The following is a 16,588-nucleotide window of genomic DNA, read 5'->3' as shown; positions in this document are numbered from 1 at the left end:
GCTACCCTGGCTTTAGCTGTTCCTCGGCTGTGCCAAGCTTTCTTCTTCGCCTGGAACAACCCTCCTCTCAAAAACACTTGTGGCTCACTTCCTCTGGCTCCCCGAGGCCTGCAGAGTCTGCCTCACACCCTTACGAGGGGCGTGCCACTTACACCTGAACGGTGTTTTGGATTCGGGTCCTTTTCCTGAATTGCATTTCTGCTAACCAGAATTCGAGTGTAGAGAGGTCGGCTGTTTGCTGCTGCATTGGGAGCGATTCAAGCGGCACGTGGTCCTGTAACTTTAAAATCCGGTTGTTTAATAAGAGGAACTTGTGACAGAGTGAATGGGGCAGCAGTCTGGGTGGATCCTATCCTTTCTCCTCCCTTGCAGAAATGCATTCTGGGATAAGAGCTAGTGCTCTTATGCAAATGATAGCCTTTCCTACGCATTTTGAACCGGAAATCAAGTGAAGAAGTTTTGTTACTAGACGCTGCTCATATAGGATCCACGCAACTCTTATAGGATCCGAGGTTGTGGAGATTTCTCTAGGGGAACAATTAAATACCATGTCTTAAACTGACTGGCAGGACATGTGACACTTTTCTCTCCCTCAGATGCCCAGAAAATTATAACACTATAGTTCCCTAGCCACAGAAAGTGAAGGCATATGGGCAAACGTGTGAGAGAGTTCTGATGAAAATTATCTCTGTGTTAAACTCCATGATTACACTTTGACTCAGCGGCGTGTGCGACTTCTCTACTTCTTTAACACGCCGTGTGAATTCCAGGTGATTCTACTTTACCATTTTCTAGAAGACCCCCTAGGCCTTAACATTGCTTTGAGTTCTCAGTGATGAAGGGGGACTCAAAAGCAGGTGCAGATTTCATTGCATTGGAAGAAACCAAATGGACAGTCACCTCCCAGAAGCGGGGCAGTCTGAGAGGGAAGTGGGAAATTACTGATTCAAGAGAGAAGCAATTTTGGAGTCCGCGGCTCTGGACTGAACAGCATCCTGGAATCGCCATCACCCTGCTGAACGCAGCAGCATTCGTGCTGGCCACCATCCAAGAAGGTTTAGTGGGAAAAGTATTAACGCCAGCAAGGTGGTCCCACAGCAAGGTCCCCCAGGACAGAGGCTTCATTATGACTAGGGGAGGCAGGAGGAACAGGGCTGATTCAACCTCACCGGAGCTTGCTGCTAAGTGACAAGGCACTATATCACACAGCAAGCTGCAGCTTTAGAACGGGACATGGTGCAGGAATGATTAAAACCCAAGGGTCCCTCAGATGGACACGGAATAAGTGAGCAGGACTGTCCTTGGAGAACTTAATCTACATACCAGAACAGGCATGGGTTTGTTTGGGTCTAAGCCCATGGCAACAAAGTTTTAGCTTTGCTGGTCTCAGAACAGCTGTACTGAAGGGGCCTAGAGTAAGGGTGGCCATGGGGGTTCCCAGACACCCCATTCTGAGCTCTGCTGCATTACCTCTTCAAACAGTACCTAAGTGTTAAACCTTCAATTCATTTGCACAACACAGCTAAGAAAACAAAAGCGACTCCCAGCACCTCCCCACCACACACACACACACACACACACACACACACACACCCACACACACACACACTATGTCTGTAGTCAGCCTTTTCTTTTACCAGGAGTAAAGCAAGTTTCAACAGTTTGGAGATGGGGCTGGGGGAAATCAATTTATTAGCTTTAAGGCAGGGAAAGGCCAAAGATACAGATTACAATTCAAAACAAAACCTAATCTACTCTTCAAGAGAAGCCAGTGTCACTGTGGGAATTTGATTGGCCATAGAATGCACAGCACAGACACACGGTGCTTTTCATATTAGAATGGGAGACATTCCCAAGGCCTCCCAGCAAAGTGAGTAGCCGGCTTTGCTTATGAGGATCTGAGGAACTCAGTGTTCATTCCATTGTTTTCCAAGTTAAAACCACCTTTACCAAAAACAGTGGTTGTCTACCTGTGAGTTGAGATCCCTTGGAGTTGCATTTCAAATATCCATGTCAGATTTTTACGGTATGATTTGTAATAGTAGCAGAATTACAGTTATAAAGTAGCAGCGAAATAATTTATGGTTGGGGTCATCACTATGTGGGGGAACTGTATTAAAGGGTCGAAGGGTTAGGATGGGTGAGAACCACTGAGCTAGACGACCAAGAAGTCCACGGCAGGTCCTCTCTGCTTGCTTGCTCAGATACTAGCTTCTGAAAAGGATATTTCAAGAGTTACTATGCTGTGTGGAGACCACTGAGGGAGTTTATAGAGAAGTGCTTGTTAGGGTCTCTATTGCCATGATAAAATACTATGACCAAAAGCAACTGAGGGAGGAAAGGGGCTTATTTTAGCTCACAGATTTATATCCCAGCCCATCACTGAGGGAAGTCAGGGCAGGAACACACAACAAGAACTGTCACAGAGGCCATGGTCGCAAGGTACTTCAGGGCTTGCTTCTTTCTCATGGCTTGCTTCTTTCTCATGGCTTGCTTCTCATGGCTTGCTCAGCCTGCTTTCCAATCGTGTCCAGGGATACTAACCCAGGGGCAGCACAGTAAGCCTGTCCTTCCCACATCAATCACCAATCAAGAAAAGTCACCACAGGTTTGCCCAGGAGCCAATCTAGTGGGAGGCATTTTCTCCATTGAGATTCCCTCTTCCAAAATGACTCTGGTTTATGTAAAGTCAATATAAAACTGGCCGGCATAGGAAGAAAGCACTGGTGGGAACAGGTCAAGTGCCACTTCTAGAGCAGCCTGAAGAATCCAGCCCTTCGACTTTCACTAGAGATGCTGATGTATTATTGGTCCATGAAGCTTAAGGATGGGTACCACCGTCATCAAAAGTTGGAGAGGTTAACAGACCTAAAGATGGTGGGAGGAAACAATGCCACTTAAGGTTTAACTGAATTCCAAACTCTTCTTTGGGATCATGGCATTGCAGGTATTTGGGATTCTGGTGCAGGCAAGCCTGATCTGCCAACCTTGTTTCATCCCTGTTCCCCATGTCACCATAAAACTCTTCAAAGAAACCATGGAGAAGAACTTGTGGAATTCCCAACATAGATTATATTCTTCTAAGCATCTAACTTTCAGAAGTCTATGTGTGAATTCTCTGATTTTAGCAGACACAAAAGAGAGAAATACCAGTCATCACTAGTTGACTACTAGGAAAAGACGCATGTTATTTCATGATGCCCAAGCCTTCTGTGGTGTCAGAGCAGGTCTCCTGGGCATCATTAGAAATGCAAATATATACACCCTGCTCCCCACCCCCGTACCTACTGAAACAGGTTGTGTGGAGAGGTGCACAGGCCTTTCACGAACAAGAGCTGCAAGGCACTTGCTGTGGTGAGCAGGGATGGTCTGCCTGGACCTGCTGGGGGCCTTCTCAAGGAACTAGTTGGCCGTTGACTGGCAGGATCTGCTTCACAGGGGAAGAGGTAGATCCTGTCTCGCTCCAGAACTCCTGCCTCAGAAACTCTGGGGATAAAGGCAGCAGTGTAGTGCGTAACCGAGCCTCCCAGCAGCTCTGAGTGCCTCTCCAGTTTGAGAACCACTAGTCTCAGATACAAAGATAGGCACGCAAAGGACATGAGAGAGGAAGGAAACTTGCTTTCCCAAACTGCATTATGTAGAATAGGTTTCTTGAGGTTGTATGATGGCTCACCCAGCCTAGGAACAATTTTAGACAGGACTGACAACTTCAGTGAAATTCAGATTCTCAGATCCATAAGATGGCAGGAAAGAAAGGACCCAAAGGTTTGTCCATCATACACACACACACACACACACACACACACACACACACACACACACACACACACATACACACACACTTAACTAATTAAAGAAAAAGAAGAAAAGATGTTCACCAAGTAAAGTAATGGTTGGCCAGATGTCGTTAGAAAGTCCATATTGCAACTATTAATTAATTTAACTTGCAGGCAAAACTGTCCAGCTAATTAATGTATGCACTATGAATCTCTGGGGTAGATGGTTGATGGTAACCTGAAATTTATGCGGGGATCACTGAACTGAATTACAGTGCTTTCATATACGCCATAAGAAGTCATATTTCCTGAGCACAGGATTAGATCTTTTGTTTTATGGATAATGCTTCTTTGTCTCTACGTAGACAGGCTACGTGGGTTCTGGTGTTTTTGAGACACACTACCTCACTTAAATGTCATGACCTTTGTTGAACACTGGAGATCTCTCTTCCAAGGGCGTCAGGAGAATGGCAGTAAGGGAATGCAGGCTCCACCACCTTTGTCACGTTTCCAACGTTCCAAGCTTCCTAAACAAGTGAAGACTAGTTTAAAAACAACACCAACCAACCAACCAACCAACCAACCAGCCAACCAAACCCTCAACTGACTGTCCTTGGGAAATAGCGAACAGCACTGGAAATGTTAGGGAGTAGAAATAACGATTATTTACTGAGGATTCTAGGCTGAGAACTTCACGGGCTTGAACTAGAGACACCCGGAAGCAGTTTGGTTGGGGTTATCATTCCAAGGGAGACTGGGGAGGCCAGCAGGTAGTACTGGCCCAAGGGCTCTGTTGCTAGGGGCAGGACAGGGCCAATGAACAAGAGCATTTGAAGAGGCCAATCTCAAATCTCTGTAGGCAGTTTTCTTCCACTGTGACCTTTCTATCCTCTGCTCTCCTCCCAAAGTGCTCTGCACCTCTGTCATGTAAAAATTGACTGCTATTTTTTTTAAATTGTTTTGGATATTATTCAAATTGTTGGTCAGTCTGTGGGAGACCTATGTCTAAGTTCCACCGGAGTGGAGTCAACATTCACAATGTCCAGGCTTCTCAAGGGCCAGCGCTGTTCCTCTCAATAAGATCTCCCACTAAGCATATGGCTTGTATATTTAGGCACCATTGCTGTGTTCCATTATTACTAGTGATTCCACTTTGGCAATAGTTTAAGCTGATCTTGACCACATTCCTGCGGTTCTCCATCTAATTAGTGTATGCAATTGATTAGTTGAAAGAGTAAACTTTATTACAATCATATCAAGAGACTCTTCAATGATTTTTATTTCATATAAAAAGGGAAGGGGGAATGCTAGCCCACGGTGGTGAAGCTACTGAGAAGTTGTCCTTGTTTAAGTAAGTAAACCCACCCATGATCATGTAGCACCAGAACTAAATGCAGTGGGCCATGAAAACACACACACACACACACACACACACACACACACACACACACACACACACATACACACACACGATGTGAAAGTAGGAGGTGGTCATGGTGGGTAGACCAGGAAAAGAATAAGAAGATAACAGGGGAATATTTTCAAAGTAGTCTCTCTCTCTCTCTCTCTCTTCTGTCTCTCTCTCTCTGTGTGTGTGTGTGTGTGTGTGTGTGAAATTGTGAGAAAATAACTTGCAGAACAACTGATTTTTGGCTTGGGTTGTGTGCAACTATAATCCCAGAAGGTAGGAGGCGGAGGTAAGAGGACCATATGTTGAAGACCATGTTTGACTATACAGTAAGTCTGAGGCCAGGTGGAGCCACATAAGTCCTTGTCTCAGAAAACCGAACTGAAAATATTACTTTGCAGTAAGTAAACAGAATGCTTCACCGCCACTTGGAGCTTAAGCAGGCATGCTCACCAAGTTGTAGATCTCAGTGTGCGCAGCTAAGGTCTCTAAAGCATAATGGGCTCAATAGAAGTTAAGTCCAAACCGCACTTGATTCCATCGCGGTTATTTTAGCTCCAGCCAGATTAAGAGCCTAAACACTTACGGTTTAAGTCACAGCAGCCCGTTCACATATTTCACAATGTCTCATTTTCTGATTAACAAGTTGAATGTAAGAAGCAGGTGTGAGCACACTCAATAGGTCAAATCCTTAACACCACCCAGACAAGTCTATAATTTCTGGCATACGGGCCATGGCATGCGTGAATTTCGTTTCAATGTCTTCCAGGGCGATGGCTTAGAAAAGTCACATAGCCATATCCTACCCAGACATCCACTCACATGGCAGAAGTGTCTACCGATGATTGGGGGCTCATGCAAAACAGATGTGTGGGCAGCTGGATTTTCCAGCTATGCCTCGGTGGACTTAGCACAGGGGTAAGCCATTACTACACAGCAGAGATTTCATTTCAGCTGAAAAAAAATCAGGATCTGTGCAACCCTGTGCGTGCAACTGCACACGCATGCAGCTTCCCTCCTGCCACCCCCTCCCCTTCCGGCTTCCATTCTTCAGCCTCACACTGGGATCTAAGTTCATCACACACAGAAGGTAACATTAGTGGGCGTCAGCCATGCTGACTTGTCTCCTCACCATTTCACACCTAACACCACAGACCTCAGTACTGGGGAAGCAACTTTCACTGCATCTCCTGCAGTTCTCTAATCAGTTAATAATCACACTTGGTGTTTCAAATGTGCTTACTGAAAAACTTCAAATCAAGTCTCTCCCAGGAGTCCTGTGAATTTTTAGCATCTCGGTGTGTGGACTGTGAAATGCAGGGACAACACAAAGGACGGCAACTGGCACATTGCAGAGAGGACTATCGCATCACAAATACCCTTGAAGAACAGATGGTCCAAGGCAAGACTCCCAAATATTGACATCTGTGCAGCAGGCAACTGCACGTCCGGTGGATTCAACACTCGGTGCTGCGTCTTCCATCAAAGCCGTGGCTTTCTTGACCTCAGCATTTCTACCAAACGTAAGAGGAGCTCAAAGTAAATATATCTTCTCCCCAGTCTAGGAAAAAGTTTGACTCTCAAGATTTTCCGGGTAATAGATGTATATTTTAGAAAATAACTTCTCAGGGTTATTTCATTTCTTCATTTCCAAAAAAATGGATTAAAACACATGACTATCGGTGTTTTGGACAATAACAAACTGGCCTTCAGAGAAACTGCATCTGGATCATATTTCACTTACTATCATATTGGTATGGTGATAAAATTTATTGGTAAAAAGGAGTGAACTTTATTAAGGGTAGTGAGTGCTTTCAACCACTAGTGTTCCTTCAGGTAACATATAAGACATTTCACAAATTACAATGTCTCTACAACAAATCCGAATCCCACCTAGACAAGGCTACTGTAGAGGGGAGCTGCTAACCTTCCTTCTGGGACAGGACAATGTAAGTGATTCCTGTGTACATATAATATGAACTGAGGTTCACACAGTAACATTTGGACATTCAAGTCCCACTTAAGTAACAAATGCTGTACCCATTCCATACATGAAAAGCATCATGGAGAACTATGAATCTGTGAAAGACACTGCTTTGGTCATGACCTAGTACATATCTAAGTCGTTTCTTAATATTTAGAACCATTCGGTTCTACTAGACATTTGGCAATTACTCTGTACATTGAAAGTATATTTTCAAAAGACTTTTGGCAATAAAGAACAAGGTATTCTCACCTTCTCTTCCCTTCCCTTCCCTTTCCCCCTCTTTTCTCCTTTCCTACCCTTCATTTTTCCTCACGAAACTCAGGCTGGTCTCAGTTCATTATGTTAGACTAAGATGACCTTGAGCCCCAGATTCTACTTCTCCAGTGTTGAGATTGCAGGTATATACTATGCTGGGCTTGAACCTAGGGCTTCAGGAACTTCTAGGCAAGTATTCTACCACATCTCTACCCCCTACTCCCCACACACTTTTTTTCTTAAATAAGGTCTTGTTCCATAGCCCTGATTGGCCTAGGACAAGGACACACTATTATTTCAAGGCTGTCTCCTCTGAGAGTCTCCAGAGTGTGAGGACTGAAAGTGTGAGCTCCCACCCAATGCTGGAATTTCTCATGCAACCCAGTTTGCTTCCGGGATGTTACACCCAGGCCTTTGATATGCTAGGTAAGAGACTGACTTCCAGCCTCAGTTGGCTTGACTTTGCAATTCAACGATATTCGCGATGTTCTGTACTATGGAAATCAGTTTACTAGGGAATTTCGTTTTCCTTTGAATCCATTGTCAGTTACTCACTTTATTGATTTCCATTTCCAAAATTCTTCTTTAGTGTTCACTCTAGGATACTGGCCTGGACTCTAGGCAGTTCTCTTTTGTCAGAGTGTTAAGTTTTGTCATGCTAAGAAACATGCTGCAGCAGCAAGGGGCAGCCCTTTGTAAGGGCCTCTTGTCATACTGCCTCTATTCCCGGCCTGTGCTCTAAGTAGCACCCCACTCCTTAGGCGGCCACTCAACAACTTTGTGCTTGGAACCTGGCTTCAGTCACTCAGAGAATGTCTGTCATTTGGTAGGCTGAAACCACTGTCTCCAATAAGCTGTGAGAACACACCATAGGGACAGAACCCTGAGAAGTCTCGAGCTACATACTATGATCGTTTGTTTATTCTGTATGTCTGTCATATTCCTGGGTGCATGATTTGAGACAGGGTCTCTCATTGACCTGGAACTCAAACAGTAGGCCAGACTGTCTGGCCAGAAAGGCCCAGAAATTTGTTTTCTCCTTGGTGTTAAAGAGTTAGTGTCCCTACACTGGCCTTTCTTATATGGATGCTGGGGACTGAACTGGGGTCTTCGTTGTACCCAGTACTTACTGAATTCTCCAGCCCCTTACATTATTCCTTGTCTGACTATTTCCTTCACTAATTTGCTATCTTGTATCTGTTTAGTAGTTACTTAAGACAAATTCCTTAACTGCTATTAAATTACTACGCGATTTCTGTTCTGATTGACTGATGTAAAACAAATAAACAAACACACTTTACCTTTAGCTTTAATTTATATTATTATAATCCCTGTTGGATTCGTTAAAAGGCGTCAGTGTTTGCAAGATCAGGGCCAAGCAGGCTACAACAGATGTGCATAGGTTAGAACACCTTTCCAAGAACAAAGTGCCTCTCAACCCGCTAGTTAAATTTAATTTTTAAAAATTCAAAACACTTCAAGGGGTAGGGGAGAAAGCTTTTACATAGTAGCAAAATACTTTAACAGAGAAGAGTGAATTCCAAGTGTCAGGGGATGAATCAGTTTAACACAGTGAAGTTCATAATTGGTAAGCTCCATGTTCTCCACTCACTGCTTCATTCAGGCCGGGCACTGAGAACTCTCAAGCAAACAGGAACAATGCTTCTGGAGTCAAAATGGCATCAACAAGGAGTGTCACAAAAGGAAACTTTTACTTATGCAAAGCTAATAGGCTGTGATATCACTGGAGAGCCTTCCACTTTTCTCATTGACCTAGAGAAAAGTTAGGTTACTACTGATATACTAGTCAGAAGCAAAAGGCACACTGTAAGGTAGTAGAGCTAATTTCAATACCTGAAACAAAGAGACTTTTGAGGAAATTATAAGGGCACCAGCTGTGTGGAGACCGGCAAAGACAAAGGCAGGGGAAGGGTGAGAGAAGAAAAATCCAAATTATATTTGAATTAGGGAATACACAGAATATGAAATGAAAACCTAACTTGGAATCCAACTAGAATACTTTGGACACAGAGACACAAACTGTCTTTAAAAACATGGATTCCCTAAGAGACGGTGTCAATCAATCCTTGGGCCTGGCACAGAAGTTGTTTTCCTTGGGAACTGCATTTAGCATAACTGCAAAATTGAAAAATTAGACCCTCTGTGAATTCTAAATTGTTTTATTTTTCTCCCTGAGGTCAGTAATCAGCGGTTTTCTGACATGGAAATGTTTTATTCTCCTATACTAAACAACAGCTCCAAGCTTTATTGTGAGTAATTACATGTAGTTATAGACAGGAAAAAAATTGCTTTCTTGGCAAGCTGTAATTTAGGAAGGCTCCCCCAGCGCTCTGCCACTAGTGCCAATCATAATTAGATGCACCTCCTTCTCCTCCTCCTACATGTTCAAGGGCAGAAGCCACCTCTTTCCTATTAAGCACTGTGTGATCCTGCTACCTATACAGACAGCTTCTAAATCATGGAAGCAAGAATACAATTACAACATTGACGTGCACCAAATTCTTATAAAGTGAACCTCAGGAAGCAGATACTTGCCACATTAAAAATGATATGTGTGAGTTTGGGATTATGGTCCCAAGGAATCACAGGACTCAGGAGACTGAGAAAGGATTTTTAAGTTTCAGGCCAGTTTGGGCTACACAGTGAGATCTGGCCATGAAACGAAACAAAGTGTGTAGCTTTTCCGTACTCACAGGCCACTCTGAAACTCAGCGCCTACCTCGTTAAGCTTCCTCTCATTCATATAGACCAATGCCCCTGCTGCCTCCTGTTCTGTTAGGCAGCCATGTGTCCGGTTCCTTTCCTCTGTTAAATTTTAAGTACTGCAGAGGAACCATTTTCCCTGGGAGGCTCCCACACTCGGGATGAAACCTTCTCTGCGGAATTTTGGCACCCTATTAATTAGTGGTTATGAGTGGGAGCTGCTCTCTCTCAGCAACTCCTATTCTGCCATCAGTCAAGTGTGATTCTGTAATAAATTTCCACAAGGCAAACTATTTCTGGTAATTCTCCCTAATTAACACCAGGCCGGCTAATAATACATCAGCGCCTATGTGTTTCTGATAGAACCAAGATCTTGTCTGAGAGTACTCAAAAAGGGAAACTGCCAACCTAAATTAAACTTTTGCTGGCAAAAGGGTTTTATGTGTGGTTCGGTTAGAAAACCTTTGATAATCTTATATTGGGGACATGCAAGCAGAAAACACTGACTGGCGGGGAGGCTTGCTCTGGTTTCTGCACAGAAGGGGGGTTTATTGTGAACACACAGTTGAGACTCGAGCCTATAAATCTCGGACTGGATTACTGTTTCTTAACGAAGGAATGACAGATCTCTTATTCTGTCGGTGCATTTTAATGTGCAATGACGTGATTGACAGAAACCAAACAGCAGCTATTAAAATGTCAGATGCAGACTCGATGCCCTTAAAAGTTTGGCTTCTGGAGTTTAATATACTGTAAGCAAAATAGACTTGAGTTTCTTTCCCATTCCCAATGTGCAGCCTGAAACAGAGGCATCCCTCCAAATTTACACAGTTAGAGGGAAAAAGTTCCCTCAAGCAGATAAACAAAAGAACAAGGGACAAGTGAGCCTACCAGGTAATAATGGCGCTCATGACGCTGAGCTGAGGACACGAGACAGCCTGGCTAATACCAAACGTGAGGAGCAGGAAATCTGTTCTCTGATTATGATCTAAGATACAACAAGGCACAATGCTATGTCACTCCAGTAAGTAATTTTAGTGATAAACACATAAAGACAGCTTATCTACTAACTTGCAAACATGTCTTACATACATTGTACATGCAAAGAACAGAAGGTAGATAATACAGTAAGAGCAGTATTTTCAAATGTCGTGCTCTGAGGCTGGATGACACGGCGGCAGAGACTCATCAGGGGTTGTCACACCATCTCCAGTCCTGTGCCGACGAAATGTGACTTTTCCCCATGCTCACTTAAGTGAGAGCACGGAGCACACAGGGAGGAAAAAAAAAAAAAAAGCCAGGCATGCTGTCGACATCATGGCAGTTGTTTATTGAGTATATGCTCATTACAGTATCACTACACAGATTACACTTCTCATGTGATTTTTTTTAATTAAAAATATATCCAAAAGCAAAAGAGCAGTTGTACACAAACTTTAAAAGGCAAAGAAAGAAAAGACAGCATGGACAGGTTCGGCACATCACATGTAAGTATCCGAGTCCAATACCTTAGGCATTTGGAGGTGAGGGGCAGAACACATTTGTGTAAGACTGTCTCATGGTTTCCTCTGCATCGTGGAGATGACTGAACTGCAAATGCCAAAGAACACTAATGCTGCACTGAATTCACACTGCAGTAATGACTTTTCTATGGAAGCTCCTTGGAAAGAGTACATTTTGTCATAGATCATTTTAAACATAGTTTTATATCAATATTCAAAGGATTTTGTTTACAAACTCTTTGTGAACAAATGGTTACTTTTGTTTTAATACCATGGCCAAATAATTAGGCTTCAGTTTTTACATGGGGAAGGTAACCTTACCAAGGGGAAGCACGGAGACACAGGAACACAAGCAGGTTACTACCTTGACTGGCAACAGTCAGACAGGACAATCAGAGAAACAATCAATCTGGGCCCGTAAAAATCTGGACAAAGAGGAATCGAATGAGGGACGTAAAGTCTTGCACCATGGATCCCATCTGGAGTTTATCGAGTACAGTCTTCGAAACATACATCCAGCATGAGGAAAGCTCAGCGTTTGTAGGTGAAAGTAGTGGAAAAAAAAAAAAATGCTACTGACGCACAAGACATAAATACCCAGGGAGCTTGTCAGAGGGTAAAGTACTGTGCCAGGTAGCTAAAGACCCATGCTGGTGAACAGGACAAGCCAATCCCCACCTCAGACAGATCTTCTGGTTATGGTGAGAACTCATTTTCCCAGAGGTCACTTTTTAGGAATGGATATAAAATTTGCCATAAACCAGGCAGCAAAGAATAAAGACACAATGCCAAATTACTAGGACGCGCTAGCCTTTTACAGATTAAATTTAGAGAAATACAGCATTATAAAAGGCAGCATTATGCTCTACAAGTAACTCACAGAAGTAAAGGCTTAATTAAAATGATATCTTAGAGAACGATACTTCTATAAGAAATCTAAGTCGAAGACAAGTCTTTGAATATACAAATGCCAATGAGTTTTTGAATATTATCTTTGCACAGCATCTAAGAGACAAAACAAAACCACCACATCAAAACAAAATCACACACTCATTTTGTCGTATAAAGCCAAAGCCTGACATTCAGATCTGAACTAACACACATGAGCCATCAAGTCTGGTACTGATCGCTGCAGCAGCAAAGAGACCTAATGTATCAAGTTCCAGCACTGACTTTCAAAGATACTTCCTACCTTCCCACAAGCATAGGTGAGGAGGTAACCTGGGCTGCTACAGGAGAAGCTTTCGGTTTGCAATGTGGTGTCACCCTTGCTGTTCACTTATGTCCCAGTCCATCACTATCTGCATGTAATACACATTTACTAGATCACAGACTAGCAGCTTTCAGGACAGATGCCTTGAAAGTTCTTAGTGAGGTTAAACAAATACTGTAGTCTAAGACACACACACACACACACACACACACACACACACACACGGGATGCACAAGTGCACTTGAGTGATGGGGCAGCAGGACCCTGGGAACTCTATCTGGATTCTAAAAGCACCTTGTCCCCACAGATTTAAGCTATAACTCAGCAGGATCTTAGGCTTTTATTCATTGTAGAAACAATGAGAAAAATACAAAATGCTGTCATTTGTTTTTTCCCTGGGGAGTGAACCACGCTGCACGGCTGTCTTCCAGTCCCTGTCCTGACTATAAGTAGTGCCCTGCAGGATGCTCTACCCACTCGTGAGGAACGGATGACAGGAGGATGTGAGAACTGCATCATGATTCCTCCTTACCACCGAACACCAGAGAACCAAAGTTGTCTAACTCAGCGATCCCACAGCTGGAGGGGATTTACTTACTGATAGAAAAGAATCCCAAAAGAAAAACAAGAAACAAAATCCCAGAACAATTCTAAATAAGCAAAAAAACACAGTAACAATATTTACTTGGATTTTATCAATCATAATCCTCAATCCAAAAAAAAAAAAAAATTACTGGGCAAGGCATTTTCGAATCTTCAGTGAGAGCCATAGCTGTACAAGTCAGTCAGCCATTATCTGAAGGTGGGAAGCAGTTCTTTTAACTTTCCACTTACAATTGGTTCGTTTCCCTAATTCCTTATCTTCTACCCACTCCTTTCTAAAAAGGAGACAGGACTATCAGAGTCTAAGGATACTGAAATATCTTCATCTCAGCCTAAGAGACGGCAAGCAAGGCCGTCTAGACCAGGCAGCCATGCACAATGCAAACGAACTGCTCCATCTGAAGAGGGGTCAGCGTCTGTGACCTTAAGCAACATGGCAGCCTCTGGGAGAACAGGAGAGATCACAGAATCTCTTACTGGTATGATCAAGAATTTCCATGATACATCTTGCTAAAGGTAAGACCAATGATAAGACCAAAGCACACACACTGAACAGAAAAAGAGACTGCCTACTCTTGAAATTTATTTAAACTTCTACTTACTACTTCAAAGGTAAAATGGGTTTATTAAACTATTATTCTTATTAATAAGGTTTAAGGCACTTTTATTGCCTTCTGTGGATTCTCATAGCTACCACCCCAAAAGTATCATTTCAGCATAGAGGCTAGAGATTTTAATTCTAAAAATGTAATCCTTTGCTGATTTATTCTAAGATGAACTTAATAGCCAGGAAATTGATTTTTATAAAGGCTATTTCATGGGCAGAAAATACTGGCAAGGGATGACAAATGCCAAACTCTGTGACTTTCTGAAGGCAAACGTTTTCTCAGATTTGATTTTTAATGTTTGAGTTTATCCCTTCAGGGCTATTATTATTTTAGAACTCCATATAAATATTAAAACTAAAAATTAAATGGTAATTTTAATTCTCCTCCTTTTTCTTCAAATTTCTTCTCTTTCCTGGAACTGTTGATTTTCAGAAATTCACAGAATGAGCATGTTTTTTGCAAAGTGGCTTGTCCTTCTTGGAGAAAAATGTCTGCCCTTCCAAACTTTCACAACACACCTGGAAAAAAAGAGAGAGAGAGAGAGAGAGAGAGAGAGAGAGAGAGAGAGAGAGAGAGAGAGAGAGAGAAAGCATTACGTAAAAAGAATAGCATTATTTAAATCAAATCTCCCAATGGAAAGTGACTGCCCCAGAATGAGCAACATTACAAGTTCTTTAGACAGTTGTGTGAGACACCCTGGCACTTCATGATTACCATGACATTTTGTCATTTTTCAAAAGCAAAGGGTGATTTTTTTTTCTAGAACATAGACTGATTTATTTAGATAACTGATAATTGCTTTTCTTTACTAAGAGGAAAACACTTAGTCCCAATGAAAATTTTAATACATCAAAAGTCACATTAAGTATATAATTCTAATGATTTTTAAAAAATCTGTTTCCTCTTATAGAGAGTCAAAAGAAACAGCTTGACTGCTTTGCCAAGCATGACCAAAACTCACGTCAGTCTGACCTATAACACACTGGCCATAGATGGCTCTCCTCATTGTCTTGTCTTTCATTGTGTGTACGTATGAGTATGGTATATGCATGCGTCAGGTATCTTGGGCACCCAGAGAACCCTGGTTGTCAGCTGCCTCACATGGATACCGGAAGCAATCTTGTATCCTCTGCAAGAGCAGTGTTCTGAGCCTGACTCAGAGGTCACTGAGCCACCTCTCCAGCCCCAGCAGGCTGGTTTTTATTTACTTCCTGGACAAACTATCCATTCAAGAAGGAACTGATTTAACTTGATTCTACCGTGAAAGTCTTGGGCAGGCAGTATCTGCCTGGTGAGTGGCTTTAAGGTCGGGCTACCCACACTTTCACCTCCATGTTCTTTCTGCTGCCTTGCAAGCTGACAATGCTCATAAGATCTTCCTGAGAAGGAAACTATGTAGAAGCTGCTCTTTATAAACTTTATGAAGTCTAAAAGACGATGAAATAAAAATATGGATGAGCTCAAAGGTAAAGAAGAAATCATTTGATTTCACCTTTACCTAATTCTTTTATGCGCCAGGTATCAAAACAGTGTTAGATATGATTAAATCTAACAGCGGTAACAGAAATCAGATACTGTCATGGAACAGCTCTACTGAATATTAGCTTTCTAAATGATAGAAATTATCTCATGCCAATGTTAATTTTAATCTATCCTAATCATTAAGAAAGTCAGAACACCAGGTATAGGGATGCAGACCTTCCATTCCAGATCTCTGGAGGCAGAGGCAGGTAGATCTGTCTGAGTTCAAGACTAACGTCATCTATCTATCAAGTTCTATATCAGTCAGGGAACATAGAGACCCTGTCCCTACAAAAAGCTGTTGGGGCTAGCTCAGTCAGTAAAGCCCTTGAGTTTGACCCCTGAGAAACCATGTACAAATGCTGGGCTTGCTTGTAATCCCAAGAGGGAAGGAGCGGGAACTGGGAATCTCTCGCCAGAAGTTCTAGCCCAGTTGTTGGGTTCAAGGCTCATGAGAAACTTGGCTTCAAAGAAGGTGGCCAGTGTTGTCAGAATGACACTTGAGGTTGTCCTTCAGTCTCCACAAACATGTAAACATATGAACACATACATGTACACAAACACACATACATACACATAAAAATAAATCAATCCAAATCCCAAAGCACTAAAAAAAGGCAAGTGAAGTAGATAATATCTTCCACATTCACAGTTTCGAAAAGAAAAGGAAAAGAATCTATGAGCTACCTCTATCAGTCATGAAGAAAACTGAACCATCTTGCTGGCTCTCTAGTTTTTTATAATTTCTTTTCCATTTAAGAAATATCTAATGTATCAAAAAAAAAAAACCCTTAAGCTGTTTAATAAAAGAATTTAAGAAAATGACTCATATTAAAAAAAGAAAAAGTATCTTTTCCTTAGAGTCAAGAATGCATTAGAGGGTAAAATCCTATTATATGCCAAATAATTTCAAATCCAACTTTTAAGAACATCAAAAACCACTGTTCCTTAGCTTTGAGGAATGGAAAAACCCAAAGTGCTGTTATTCCCA

The 16,588-nt window shown here is 42.4% G+C and overlaps 1 protein-coding gene across 1 annotated transcript in view; it reads right to left on the bottom strand.

The window, feature by feature from the left end:
• Nucleotides 1-11,454: 11,454 nt before the first annotated feature.
• Pdlim5 (PDZ and LIM domain 5) overlaps nt 11,455-16,588 on the bottom strand; it is a 160,975-nt gene continuing 155,841 nt past the window's right edge. The window contains exon 13 of the mRNA XM_032897247.1: nt 11,455-14,594. Coding sequence (XP_032753138.1) covers nt 14,505-14,594 — 90 coding nt within the window. The 3' untranslated portion in view covers nt 11,455-14,504. The remainder of the gene's footprint in view (nt 14,595-16,588) is intronic.

Source organism: Rattus rattus, chromosome 3 (genome assembly GCF_011064425.1).
Source record: "Rattus rattus isolate New Zealand chromosome 3, Rrattus_CSIRO_v1, whole genome shotgun sequence".
Lineage (NCBI taxonomy): Eukaryota > Metazoa > Chordata > Mammalia > Rodentia > Muridae > Rattus > Rattus rattus.
Note: the sequence above shows the minus strand (reverse complement) of the source record. Positions and strands in the feature narration are given on the sequence as shown.